This window comes from Lathyrus oleraceus, chromosome 4 (assembly GCF_024323335.1).
Source record: "Lathyrus oleraceus cultivar Zhongwan6 chromosome 4, CAAS_Psat_ZW6_1.0, whole genome shotgun sequence".
Taxonomy (NCBI): Eukaryota; Viridiplantae; Streptophyta; class Magnoliopsida; order Fabales; family Fabaceae; genus Lathyrus; species Lathyrus oleraceus.
The window spans coordinates 10,150,617-10,166,172 of record NC_066582.1 but is presented as its reverse complement, the minus strand read 5'-3'; the positions used below and the strand labels follow the sequence as shown (position 1 = coordinate 10,166,172).

At 33.5% G+C, this 15,556-nt stretch overlaps 1 protein-coding gene across 1 annotated transcript; it reads right to left on the bottom strand.

Moving 5' to 3' along the window:
• Nucleotides 1-12,034: 12,034 nt before the first annotated feature.
• LOC127138363 (uncharacterized) lies at nt 12,035-12,657 on the bottom strand. Its single transcript, XM_051064797.1, has 2 exons — nt 12,491-12,657; nt 12,035-12,417 (listed from the first exon to the last, which is right to left on the bottom strand). Exon 2 carries the CDS (start codon nt 12,403-12,405, stop codon nt 12,193-12,195), a length of 213 nt encoding a protein of 70 aa, XP_050920754.1. The 5' UTR covers nt 12,406-12,417; nt 12,491-12,657; the 3' UTR covers nt 12,035-12,192.
• Nucleotides 12,658-15,556: the final 2,899 nt, after the last annotated feature.

Genomic DNA, 15,556 nt, shown 5'->3' with positions numbered 1-15,556 from the left:
AACCTTAATTAAAAAATGACTTTTAAATAGGCTTTTAAGTCAAATCATACTTTTAAAGGTCAGACCAGACAAAAAAAAAGAGTCTATAGTACGTCATAGGTCAGACTCAAGCTTTCTAAGTTTATCGTAGGTCAAATCCAGGCCTTCTAAAACCTAGTATAACTTAGTTTATTTCCACCCCTAGTTATAAATATGGAGACTTAGACATTTATAAATGGGAGAACCCACACACCTATCGCCTTAAGATTTTGGGTTAATATGTGATATCTTTCTTACTTGTGTTGCTCTTAACCCAATATTGATGCTCCTCCTCATAACCCAATAATTAACTCAATATTGACGCCCCTCCTCATAACCCAACAAAGAAACTGAGGCATGTTCATTATGTTAGGTGGTTTTTAGAGCCGCGGTGTTGAGATGAATCAGAGATTAAGATGAAATAAGGGTCCATCTGTATGATTAATTAAAGAAATTTAACACTTGAATTTCTATTTTCAAAGCTAAGAATTTCCTTAAAGATGGGTTTAGTTGGCACATAGGATCAGATAACTCTTTATTTTTGTTTAGCCAAAGGATTTCTCGAGGTATAATTAGCATTATGGTTCCCCTTATGGATAACCATGGATGTGCTCATTTCTTTTAATAATATCAATGGCTCAAATACTACAAAAATTGGCTACTCCTAGCTCTTAAAGCATATAGGTGGTCAAATAACAACTATTTTTTGCTCTTAGAATTGGAAGCTTCAACTTCCTGGAAAAAAAAAATTCGTATCTGGTTTACGGTTTACTTGCCACAACACGGGTCCTATTTTAGAGCCCCCGTGTCACTGTAATACGGATGCCTCTAGTATTTGTATTCATTGCTCGAATAATGAAGAAACATTGCTCGATTGCTTCAGAGATTACATTCACTCTAGAAACATTCAATTGCTTCAGAGATCACATTGCTCGGTTTACTTGCCACAACACGGGTCCTATTTTAGAGCCCCTGCGTCACTGTAATATGAATGCCTCTAGTATTTGTACTCATTGCTCGAATAATGAAGAAACATTGCTCGATTACTTCAGAGATTGCATCCACTCTAGAAACATTTGATTGCTTCAGAGATCATGTTGCTCAGTTTACTTGCCACAACACGGGTCCTATTTTAGAGCCCCTGCGTCATTGTAATATGAATGCCTCTAGTATTTGTATTCATTGCTCGAATAATGAAGAAACATTGCTCGATTGCTTCAGAGATTACATCTACTCTAGAAACATTCGATTGCTTCAGAGATCACATTGCTCGGTTTACTTGCCACAAGAATGGTCCTATTTTAGAGCCCCTGCATCACTGTAATATGGATGCCTCTAGTATTTGTATTCATTGCTCGAATAATGAAGAAACATTGCTCGATTGCTTCAGAGATTACATCCACTCTAGAAACATTAGATTGCTTCAAAGATCACATTGCTCGGTTTACTTGCCACAACACGGGTCCTATTTTAGAGCTCCTGCATCACTGTAATATGGATGGCTCTAGTATTTGTATTCATTGCTCGAATAATGAAGAAACATTGCTCGATTACTTCAGAGATTACATCCACTTTAGAAACATTCGATTGCTTCAGAGATCACATTGCTTGGTTTACTTTCCACAACACGGGTCCTATTTTAAAGCCCATGCGTCATTGTAATATGGATGCCTCTAGTATTTGTATTCATTGCTCGAATAATGAAGAAACATTGCTCGATTGCTTCAGAGATTACATCCACTCTAGAAACATTTGGTTGGCTCTTGGGTTTTATTCACAATTTTTGTTTTTTGCGGAAGTTGATCCCATCACCTGTGTGAATCAAAAACAATTTGGCTAGCATGAAATCTAGCTTGGTTGTTGCGGACTTCTGGTGGAATAGGAGGAGCCGAAATTCTTCTTGGCTTTCCAACATAAGGTTATCAATTCAACGTTTTTCAATGGAATCTCATAACTTGCTCACCATATTCAACATTTGTTTTCCTCCTCAGATTCTAGTGCAGGCTATGGTGATCTCAAGTTAGAAATAAGGTTTTTTGCTTTTAGAAAAAGTGTTTACAAATATTGTAGGTTTGAATAAAAACTTGGTAGGTAGGACAATTCTTTATGGAAGAGAGAACTTTGTATTTTGCTTGATACAAAAATGTAGGATTTCGTCCCTATTATAGTATTGTAAGAAAAATTCTAGACACATTAATTCTACATATTTCTCAACTCTAGAAATTTTAAGAGAATTCCAGAAAATATTACAATCATATTAAATATCTAGACATTCCAAACACTATAAGATTTTTCTATAAACATTATCCAAAAATACCTAAACCCAAAATAACTAAGCCCAAAAGACCAAAATTTAAATAATAAGGTTAGACGCAAATCAAGTTTAATATTTAAACCTACCCTAAAATTGATTTGTGACTCAAAGCATACTTCTTAGCTTCATGAAATTTTTCAACTTGAGTGGTTTCATGAAAATGTCGGTAGCTTGATCTTGAGACATTACATAGTTCAACTTCACCTCCTTCTTCTAGATGCATTCTCTTATGAGGTGGTTATAGTGTCGATGTGCTTACTTCTTTCATGAAAGAAGGAATTATTTGCCAAAGCAACTGCTGATTTATTATCACCACATATTTCCATAGAATTTTCTTGTGGCATTTTAAACTCTTTCAACAAGTTCCTTAGCCAAATTGCATTACAAACGCATGATGTGGCGGTGACATACTCGACTTCACAAGTTGACACTGTAATGATTGGATGCTTCTTTGACATCCAAGTGAAAATAGTATCTCCCATAAAGAACATAAAACCAGTAGTTCTCTTTCAATCATCCTAGTCTCCACTCCAACCGCTATTAGTTTAATGAATAATCTCATGATTGTAAGAAGAGTAATAATGCAAACCAAAGTTTTTTGTACCTTTGACGCATTGAAGGATTCTCTTTGCTACCTTGAAGTGAGTTATTGTTTGAGCTTTCAAGTAGCAACTTATGACTCCTACGACATAAAGAATGTTCGACCTTATACTTGACAAATAATGTAAACTTCCAACCAAATTTTTGTAAAGAGTTGGATCCATAATATCTCCATTTTCATGCTTGCTTAACTTGCTGCCACATTCCATCAGGGTGCCAACCGGATTGACGTCATTCATCTTGAACTTCTTAAGGACTTCTTGTCTTAAAAGTACTTATCGATTCAAATATTCAAAGCTCTTGGTGCTTCCTTGAGACTGTACAATGCCTTCTTCAAACTCAAGACTTTTTTCTTCTTTCGCATTTACTTCATAGTCATGTGGTTGCTCTGATACCACTTTGATGGAAATAATGCATTTTGTATTTAGGAAAAATGTTTTGGAATATTAGAAGCTTGACTAGAAACTTAATAGGTAGGAGAATTCTTTTTGAAAGAGAGAACTTTGCATTTTGCTTGATACATAAATGTAGAATTATATCCATATTTATAGTATTCTAAGGAGAACTTTAGACACAATAATTCTAGAGAGTTCTCAACCAAAAACTCCCACGAGTATTCTAGAAACTATTACAACCATAAGAAATATCTAGGCATTTCAAATACCACAAGATTTTTCTAGAAACATTATCCAAAAATACCTAAATCCAAAAAAACTAAGCCCAAAAGATCAAAATACAAATAATAAGGTTAGACTCAAATCAAGTTTAATATTTCAACACCTTCTTCGTACTTTGGTTGTGTTGGAACATTTCAATATTCTAATAGGGAGATGAATTTGAAAAAGTTCCTTAAGTCTTACATTGCTAGAAAAAATAAGTGTGTTTGTGTGTTAGTTGAAAATACTCTTTAGTCCCATATTGCTTAGATTAGAGATCTTGTCTATTTTACTTCGATATATAAGGAAAATCCCAGTTTCATTCCAAAACACACAAAAAACTTCTATTATGTTTTTCTTCCCTCCATTTCATAACTCTGCATCTTTGGAATTGTCGAAGCGCCAACTTCTCCATTTTTCTTTCTACTCGATAATTTTTCTGAGTATTTTCTTGAATTATCGTAAGAGAAATTTTTTAATTTCTCCTTATTTAAGTTCATAAATTATCAAGTATAATTTTTTGGATTCTCTTTGGAGGATTATTTCTCTTTATGGAGAAATCATTCTGAGCGGTCAAATGTCCATTATTGAATTCCCTTTTGAGAATTATTTGAATTTCTTTTTGTTTAAGAAATCATTTTGAATGGTCTTTATACCAGATACTATAAGTGGTATTTATATCATATTCGAATGGTATTTTTACCATTAGAGAGTGTATTTCTAGACCGACTATGTATCGTGCAAGTTATAACACCATATTTCCCTAACTCAATATTTAATAAATAATTTAATATAACTCAACAAATAGAGTGTCACACATGCTTCACCAAAGCATAAAAGAACCATAATTTAACACTTTTAGAAATAATCAGTGGAAATCCAAAAGATTAACATATGAATCTCAAGAACAATGAATGATAAAGTCGTTCAACAATCCTAACAAAAATGAGACATGTAACAAAAGACAACCTAGAACAACTTGTTCACTAGTGTTACATATTAGAGTGATTCCACTAAGGCCCAAATGATAAATAACTAAAGAGGCATAACATCATCCTATATCATCAAGTAACTACTCTTGTACATGATCGTCTGTATCCCAGAGGAGCATAGACGCAACAACAAATAGAAAGGGTTGAGAATACATTCATATATAGATAGTGTGCATAAACCAAAATGATAGATAAGCATTATGTTATCATTATCACAACTCATATCAACTATCAAACAACATCAATAACATAAAATCATACAAAATACTCCAATGAACTCACACAATCAATTACTCATTCACATTAACTCATATCAGTAACTAACTCAAACTCAATGCAGATATGTATGCAATGCTCGACTCCTCAACTTTGTCAATGCTCGTCACGGTCCTCTCTCTGAACTGGACTGACAACTTTACTCTATATGCATGTGGTACCAAGGCTTTTGAACGATCAAAGGTTTGTTAGTGATTTACATCCCATCACAGTTCCCCCTATGAACCGGGCTGCCCCAAGGTCCCCTCTATGAACTGGACAACTCTATAACTCATGAATGAATGTAATGCGACTCAACTCTATTAATGATTATCATGATCCTCTCTCTGATCCAGACTCATCACACCTACACCATTACTCTTTTATGTCCGCTCACCATGAAACTCAACCATTTCATGCATAATCATTATCAATTAGATAAAATGCATTGATTCACATCAAACAAAATCACATAATCTAAAACAGTACTTGACAGTAAAAATTAATTGTCAAAACAACACATTGTCACAAATTTAATCGAAAACAACTCATTTCTTCTATGCCATTTTTGCCTAGCGAACCCCCTACTAGGCGAGCTCCTATCTCGCTAAGTGCATGCCTCATAAACCAGAGATACCTCACTCTGCATATTTTTCTAAGCGAAACCTTTGATCGCTGAGCGACGAATCGCTCGGTAAGCGCGACTCACAAAAAAAATCAGAAACATGGCATCTCTCTGGGTGAGCCCCCTCACGCTGAGCTAAATTTCTCTAAGCGATCCCTCGATTGCACTGAGCGCGATAACCCAAAATAACAACGTTAAAAAGTGCAATTTCCACCATTGAAGCCCTATCAAAGCTTCGACTTTGACCCCAATTGATCCCAAACACACGAAATTCAATCATATGTGTTAATACAGTATTAAAAATGATCAAATAAGCATAGTAACATATATTACATTGGTTTGATCAAAACTCGTCCTCATTTTTAACATTTTAACACAACCAATAAGAACAAAAAACTTCAGAATTTAACCAGATAAATTCACACGAATTTGACATGCAATCATTACACAAAATTAACAAAAAAAACATAGAGATCGTGAAATACTTTTAATGAAAATTCATCTTAAGCTCTAAACCATTCAACACTGGTGAAAAGGGAAAACCCTAAAGGATGAGGGTAAGGAACCCTCTCTATCCTTTATGCCTAAACACCCACACATGAACAATTATCCCCCCTTACCTTATAATTGCATGTTCTCTAAGCTTTGTCAATGGTGCCTCCTCCTAGATCCCCCTTTTCAAAACCATTGCTTACCTCTTCTCTCAATTGCCCTTGTTTCAAGTATTGTAAAACTAAACCTATTTTCTCCCAATTTTCTATTTACACAAAAGAAATAGAACATAATTATTTGTTTCTAATATTTCTCATGATACCCCCATCTCTTACTAATTACTCCCATACCCCAAATTCTAATAATTTATAATTTCTACCCCAAACTCTATTTTTCTCAATTTAAATAATTAAATCAATTAAAATTGAATAAAAATCTCATTTTATTTCTAAAGGGTGTGCTCTCTCCTCTTAGGTCGTCTACCCCCAAACACATAAAATAAATAATTCACCAATACATCACAAATTTAATTAAAATAGTGCAGATTAATTAAATATGAAAAATGGGGTGTTACACAAGTAGTAATCATAGACTATATAACTGAACTATTTTATCATGGAGGTGGCGCGGTAATTCGATGACTTTTCATAATTTGAGGTAGTATCGCAAAACTTCTTAAAGAGAGCGACCTATTCCACGACTCGACCCGGTAGTTTATTTTGTGTCTGGTTTTCAAAACATTAAAACAACAATTTTAAGATGTTTCAAACTGTCATGGCTACTGAAGAAATTATCGGTACTTCTATGACTGTTGTCTCTGACAAACCTTTCAAGTTTGAGGGAATTCACTTCAAACGCAAACAACAAAATTTGATATTTTTCTTAGGCTTAAATAGAGTTGCTAACGTTCTGACTGAGGACATTCTTGTTGCTATTTCTGGAATAACATAATAGACTAACGGTAGGAGATATGTGGATTCAGATGGAAGACTTAATAGTGTTGAAGCTGAATATGTTGTATAGATTAAAGTGAATGATTATTGACAAACTGCCTCAGATGGAACAATATATTACCGAAGATATGTTTTTAGATGAACAATTTCAAAATTCTTTTATTATTGACAAACTGCCTCATAGTTTGAAAGTTTTTTTAAAAAATCGCTTCACCATAAAAAAAAAGAATTTTTAGTTGAGAGTGTGATTATTCACCTTCGAATTAAAGAAGAATCTCAAAGACAAGATCAAAAAGAAAAAGTCTTGGTTGTTTTAAACAAAAATAAATCTGGTGTTGTGCTAAAGTTATTTTGGAAAATGATTAAATGATCAAAACTTCATGTTGTAGACCGAATTATGAATGAGAACCTTTCAAGTGCTCTAATTACTCACATTGATAGGAAGCAACCACAACCATAAAAGAAATGACACTGGTGTTTTCTCTTGCATCAATCATGGAAAAGCATGTCCTATGATTAAGAAATGTAACATCAGACTTAAACCTCATGTTACCCCTAATGCACAGGCTAACCTGACTAATGAGAAATTTATTGCTTTGATCACTAAAATTAACATGATTGGTGAATATGGTGGTTGGTGGATAGACATTGGATCCTCTCGTCATGTCTGTTATGATCATGTGATGTTCAAAACATACATGAATAAGAAAGTTTTGTTGGGAGTTACCCACATCACTGATGTTTCCAGTATAGGAGAAGTGGGGCTAAATTCCACCTCCAAAAAGAATTTAACCTCGAAGGATGTCATACATACTTCTGATATTATAAAGAATCTTATTTCTGGCTTTCTTCTGAATAAGGCAAGGTTTAGTCAGTCTATTGGTGTAGATTTGTACACAATCACTAATAATGTTATTTTTGTGAATGAAATTGATATGTTTAACATTTTTATAAATGGAATTTAAAATCAATTTTGTAAGAATGAAAGTGAACGGTTTGATATGTTTATGCCTTAATGAATGAAATTGAAAATCACCTTAGTAAGAAGATTAAGAGACTTCATAACGATAGGAAAACTGAATATGATTATGGTTTATTTAATGAATTTTATAAACAACATAGGATCGTACATGAAACACTTGCACTATACTCTCCTGAAATGAATGGTAAAGCATAAAGAAAGAATAGAACTCTTAATAAACTTGTTGTTACAATTATGTTAAATTTTGGTGCTGCTCTCCACTCGTGGAGCGAAATTTTATTAACTGTTCGATATGTCCTGAATAGAATCCCAAGTCTAAAAATAATATCTCTCATTAGGATATATTAAAGAAAGTACAACCACACTTGTCATACTTTAGAACTTGGGATTGTCAGACTTATGTCATAATTTCAGATCCGAAACAAGTTAAGCTCACTAGTAGATCCTATGATGGGCGTTATGTCGTAAATGCTAAAATGATCATATAATCAAATGATGTTGAATTCTTTGAAGACAAGTTTCCTTTCAAATCGAGAAATAGTTGGGATATTGAATCAAATCACATTTATGTGATAAGAAGCATTTAAAACAATGACGAAGTAGAAACAAATCTTCGATGAAATAAAAGGGTAAGAGTTTCTAAAGACTGTGTCTGATTATGCGGCGTATACAGTAGAAGAAGATCTAACAAATATTTAAGAAGCCTTATCATATCCGGATGCAGATTTGTGGCAATAAGTTATTAATGATGGGATATATTCTCTAGAATTTAACAGGACCTGAAATTTAGTAGACTTGCCTCCTTGTTGCAAACTAATCGATTGTAAATGAGTTTTAAAAAAGAAATTAAAACCTGATGGAATTATTGATAAGTACAAGGATCGCCTTGTAGCTAAAGGTTTTAGGCAAAGAGAAAATATTTATTTCTACAATACTTTTTCTCTCGTCACAAGAATTACATCCATTAGGATACTGATTTCAATTGCTGCTATTTGTAACTTAAAAGTACATCAAATGGATGTTAAAACAACTTTTTTAAACTGTGACTTAGAAGAAGAAATTTATATTAACCAACCGGAAGGGTCTGTAGTTCATGGGAAAGAATACAAGGTCTGCAAGTGAGATAAGTCTCTATATGGTCTAAAACAAGCTCCAAAGCAATGACATGGAATATTTGATGACTTAATGATATTGAATGAGTACAAAGTGAATGAAAGATACAAATGCATTTATAACAAATTTGAAAATAACATTTGCTTTATCATATGTCTTTATGTTAACAAACTTTCATGCCGTTAATGATGTGAAATCATTATTTTGCAACAAATTTGATATGAAAGACCTCAGAGAAGGCAATGTGATTCTCGGTATCAAGATCACTAGATCCGAACAAGGAATTTCTTTGCATATATCTCACTATGTGGAGAATATCTTAAAGAAATATAAATACTTTGATTGTAAACCTACTTGCACACTTTATGGTCCTAATGTTGAGAACATTGTTGATAGTGTTAGAAAAAATGAGTATGAGAGCATCATTGGTAGCCATTGATATGTTACTGATTATACTAGACCCGACATTGCATATGTTGTAGGATTGTTGTGCAAGTTTACAATTAGACCGAGCAATGAGCATTGGCAAGCCATTGAGAGAGTCATGTGACCTTTAAGAGGACCATGAATCTCAGTTTACATTATCAGAGATTTCCTGCTTTACTTGAAGGATATAATGATATGGATTGGAATACCTTATCAAATTATTTCAAAGTAACTAGTGGTTATATATTCAATATAGATAGAGAAGTTGTATCTTGGAAATCAAAGAAATAGACTATCTTGACTCAGTCCATGATAGAGTCTGAAATGATACATTATAAACTGCTATTGAAGAAGCAAGTTGGTTAAAAAAAGCTTGCTAGTTGATATCCCTTTGTGAGAAAAATATATGTCAGTTGTGTTGATCCACAGTGATAGTACCGCGACTATTGTAAAAATTGAGAATCGTTATGATAATGGTAAAAGAAGTCAAATATGACAGAAACACAACATTGTTAAAGATTGTATCTCTAAAGGAGTTGTAAAAGTGATCATGTACGCAGTGATGAAAATTTAGCAGATCCTTTGAAGAAAAGATTAACTAGAGAGAAAGTCGATAATACATTCAAGAAGATGAGACTAGTGCCTATAGAGAAATGAGTTGCTCATGATGGTAATCCGAACTGATAGACTGTAGATCCCAAGAAATAAGTTCAATGGGTAATAACAAGTTATGAGTAATATGAGGTTATCATGCTAATGTAAATAGGATAAGCATGAATCATAAAGCGATAAGAGAATGAGATGATAGAAACTCTTAATGAGATCTATACTTTGTATGAGAGGGTACCTAGCTACATGATTATTCTTGATAGACTCACATATATGATTGTGGAACTTAGGCCGATTTCTATGAAATTTTGAGGCAAAATTCCTAGAGCCTTCACTAAACCGGGATACACATGTAGGACCATTAAAGCACAAGCTTATTAGAATACACCTTAAGAAAAGGTTGTGTGCGGATTTGATGTCTGAGATGGAGTTCAAGACAATTGTGTCACTCTTGTTGAATCAGAATCCTACTTGTTATGCAAAGATTCAAGTCGTAGACACCTCTGTTTATGTATAATCTTATAAACGTTTGATGTTACTTCTGAAACACTTTTTTAAATTCAAGTGGAGGATTGTTAGAACATTTCAATATTCCAATAGAGAGATGAATTTGAAAATGTTCCTTAAGTTCTACATGGCTAGAAAAAATAAATATGTTTGTGCGTTAGTTGAAAATACTCCTTATTCTCACATTGTTTAGATTAGATATCTATGTCAGTTTACTTCATTATATAAGGAAATTTATTGTTTGATTTCAAAGCACACCAAAAACTTCTATTAAGTTTTTCCTTCCTCACTCTCATAATTTTGCGTCTTTTAAATTGTTGAAGCGTCAACTTCTCTCCCTTTCTTTCTACTTGATGAATTTTTCGAGTATTTTCTTGAATTCTCTTTAGAGAATAATTTTAATTTCTCCTTGTTTGAGTTCAGAAATTATCAAGTATTATTTTTGAATTCTCTTTGGAGAAATTATTTTGAGTTATCAAATGACCATTATTGAATTCTCGTTGAAAAATTATTCGAATTTGCCTTCGTTTGATAAATTATTATGACTGATATTTATACAAAATACTATGAGTAATATTTATACTATATTCAAATATTCTTCGTATCATAAAAGGGCATATTTCTAGATCGATTATGTATCGTGCAAGTAGTAATCCTATAATATAGATCTGAGTTGTTTTATCCTGGAGAAGATACGATAGGTCGACTATTTTGCATAATTTTGCACAGTACCACGAAACGTCTTAAAGAGAACGACATAATCTGCGATTCGATTCGATAATTTCTTCTACGACTTATTTTCAAAACCATAAAACAACATGTTAAAATCTGAATTCCTAGATTCTCTGACTTCATCGATAATCTACTAACATCCTTTTTGCTGAGTTGACTACTATTTTCCAGAATCTTAATATGGAAAACTATGAATTTTAGTGATGTTATATTTTCTATTTAGATTCCCTTCTTGTCTTAAGATTCTTAATGAGCCAACTCTCTCGTTTCATAAGCATGAAACCTTGATTCAAGACATTAAACTCTTAATTATTCAAGACTCAGTTGTTTCATCTCTCTCACACACACTCTTCGGGGAAATAATCGTGAATCCTTTTTTTGGACTAAACTAAGTGCTTCTTCTAGTGATAAGCTCTTAATCTATACTATTAATCTTTCCTCAACCCTCTTGGATCTCCTCCTTACCGACTCTTTCGGAACTGGTTGGTTATGCAGGATGTAGTTTCAGTTTTTGGTTGTTTTACTTCTTTTCTTTTTTCTTTGTAACCAAAAAAGATACTTCATTTAATACGAGGATAGATCTATGTCTTGTTAGCTATATTCTAATTGATGTTTTTTAATATATAAAAAACATATTCTAATCGGCATTAGAATTTAGCATCGGCGATATCTTAAATCGGATTAAAATACTTCTTATACTCTCACGAATCATTCTAAAACAAAATACATCTAACGTAAAAGATTAATCTATACATTTACGCGTTCAGAATATCCGGTTTTTATTGGAAAAAGAAATAAAATAAAACATCTGAATCGATCAAAACTAAAATTGGAAGAAAAATACAAAACTAATAATACATGTTATTCTATGCTATAGTGATGAATTAAGAAAAAAAGGAACACCAAAATGTCCTCCCATTAACCCAGTTGCTTAGTTGGTGTCTTTCTCTTGCACAAACTTTTGAACCACTTTACACAGTTTGATGCAGTTGCTCTAGCTTTGCTTAAACCACCTTTACCACCTGAGTTCTTCATCTTTGCATCATTTTGAGATTTAGTGTTGTCATCTTCCATTGCACCAAAGCCACCAGCACCCCATTGATCAGCCCAACTTGGTGCCTCACTTGCCATTTCTTCTACACCCTATGAAACCATATAATAAAACAATAATACGATGAAAACAAATAGAAACTGTTTAGTTATATGAATAGTATACCTTGAATGATTGAATCAGAGAAGCTTGATGAAGGTGTTAAAAATGGACAGAAGTGAATTATAACTATATACGGAGATATATATTGAAGCATGTTATATATGTTAGATGGGGTCTCAATGTTAGATTGCTTTTTGTTTTTCTAATTTATCTTTTCCTTTTTCAAGACTTGACAACTCACCTTATGCTTTGAGTATTTCCATCCTGTTAAGCAAACTATGTGCGACATCTTTTCATGCTTATTTAATTTTAAATATCAATCATACTCAATTATTATATAATAATACTTTGTTTACCAATGTGATTTAGTTATATACTCCACTAAAACACTACGTGCTACCAATATAATTAGGATAGAAGATGCGTATGGTATCCGATACTAACACGATAATAATATTAATATGTGTGATTATATTTGACGTTAATGTTTTATATGTTGTTTCGTACTTAAATAAAACTATGTGGAGAATTGATAAATTTGAGTAAATTTTTAATATGACGGAACATAGATGAATCTTTAACGTTAACACTCTCGCGTTTAAATTAGTGGAAGATTGAAAAAATAGTTCGATTATATGAATGTGATAGACTTTATATAATGTGGACGGTTAGAATTGTTCATTGTCCCCGCATGATCTTGCTCTCCTCACTTATGGAACTGTTCGATTATATCTGACGATGATGAGTACTAATGCTTCGACGTGCATGTTCTTAGACTAAGTCTCATCGTATTCAGGTTCTCTTGGGCCTGCGGTTGGTTGGGAACCAACCTTATACATGTTAAGTTGATTAATTATTGTTGAGACTTGGTATGGTTGTGTGGCACTTTCATAGAAGGCCAAATGTATTTGTCATGCAATTAATGTTGTTGGCATCAGATTATCCACTTTTCTTAATTCATGCATTTGCACATTATAGGTCATTGCTATTAAGTTTTGAACCTAATTTTAACATTTACATGAAGATTTTTTGCCCAAGGAATAAAAATAAAACATTGAGAAAATTAGATTTTGTAAATAAATTAAATCTAGATATATTTATATAGTAACATCATCAATTTGAGTAGATTATGTAAGTATATGGATTAAATCTAATATAAAAACTATAGTAATAATAGTTAGTTACAATCTAGTGTTTGTTGTCTTTAAACCATTATTACTATTTTAACTCACCATAATTTGATATTTTAGTTTTTCTATATAACATAAGGTTCCTTTTTATTTTAAAAATTCGTGTTAATTATATTTGTTGATAAATAGATTTTTTTTATTAGTAAAATGGAAGGGCCAAAGGTCCAAAACAATGAGACACTAGGTAATACGTCTCACAGACACATCAGAACAGTCGTTATTAAGAAAACGATTTAACTCTAACGGGAAAGCATCGAACCAGAAACAATCATCAAAACTGGACAAATTTAGCTTGACTAAAAAAATCAGCACACTTATTAGTCTCTCTAAAAATGTGAATGAATTGCACTTCTTCAAAATGCTGAAGGAGAAGAAGAATACGCCTAGCCAAAGTCGAGCATTGTTTAGGCTTCAAAGGTGACCCTTGGAGAGCATCCACTATCATCTTGTTGTCAACTTAAACAATAAGGTTCTTGAAACCTCTCTTCCAAGCAAGCTCCAAACCCGTAAGGACACTCGAGAACTCTGCAACAAGACTATTACAATCACCAATAGTCTTATGAAAGCCACTGAGCCATCTTCCTTGACTGTCACGAAAAAAAGCCCCCACACTTAGCAAGTAATCCGCTAGTGACTGCCTCATCAGAATTGAAACAAACCCTACTCAAAGGGAGATGAGCACCACTAAACTAAATTTGGGCCATGAATCAAAGGTTGCACTTTAAGGGAAAGTCTCATGCTGGTAGGGTAAAGAGAAGCAAACTTACGGACCTTATAGACCAAATTATGGGGCATAATATAATGGGGGTCATGAAGTTGTTTATTCCTCTAGGTCCATAGAAGATGGCACGCGAAAGCCCACAACGCAGACCAGTCAAGAACAATATTATGCATTTGTTGAGTGGTATTAAGCTCAAGCTAGTCAGACAACGAAGAGGAGAAAAGCGCGTCTTGTTGATGTGGATGACGAATTGATTCCAACATCTTTTTGGGAAAAATGCAATCACGAAGGGCGTGAAGAATAGATTTTGGATGAAACCCACAAAGATCACAAAGATTATTCCTCAGCTGAAGATGATTAAGAGAAGCATTTGTAATAAGACCATTGTAGCGGACTTTCCATATGAAGTTATGAATATGCTCAAGGACCTGCAACTTCTAGATAACATCCTAGTGAAAACTAGACTCATCAATCGAGTTCTGATTCAAGAAACCATACATGCTAGAGATGGAGAATGACTCGAAATTTATCCCACCCCAGATACAACTATCGGGAATAGGGCCTGCTAAAGAGGGAGGGGGATATCACAGATTTTATCTATATGGGATGAGGAAAAAACCTACTAATTAAACTCCAGTTCCATTTTCCAGCAGCATTCAAGAGATCAGACACAAGCTGAAAATTAGTTATGACATTCATGTGCGGAAGGGCATGATCTTTGAAAACAAACTCAATGCAAACCTAAGCATTTTCCCACGGTCTAATGCTTGAACTGTTGCCCACTTCCCAATAGGATAGAAAATCCAGCTTACGACAAAGATCAACTATCAATTTCTAGATGCAAGAATCATAGGGCTTGGCAGATATACTACCATAGTCAAGTTGCCTAGCAACATACTTGCTCTTTATAAGACTACACCAAAGAGATTTACCTTTACCTTTCAGATTCCATCCCATCTTGGAAAGACAAGCTTTGTTCAGGATCGATAAATTGGAAGGCCACCAAGATGCTTCCCTTTGCTAATGGTGCTCCAACGGATAAAATGCATATGAATTTTCTCAAGAGAATCACCCCATATAAACGATCTCTAACACTGATGAATCTTTGTTAAACACTTTTGAGGAATGGAAACATACATCATAGTGTAAGTGGGCAAGGCCTCAATCACAACCTTAGCCAAAGTGACCCTGCCATCGAAAGAGAGTTGTCTGCTCTTC

Bases quoted from the DNA above. Each gene is read 5' to 3' on its own strand.
- LOC127138363 (XM_051064797.1), bottom strand. From the start codon at position 12,405: ATGGCAAGTGAGGCACCAAGTTGGGCTGATCAATGGGGTGCTGGTGGC.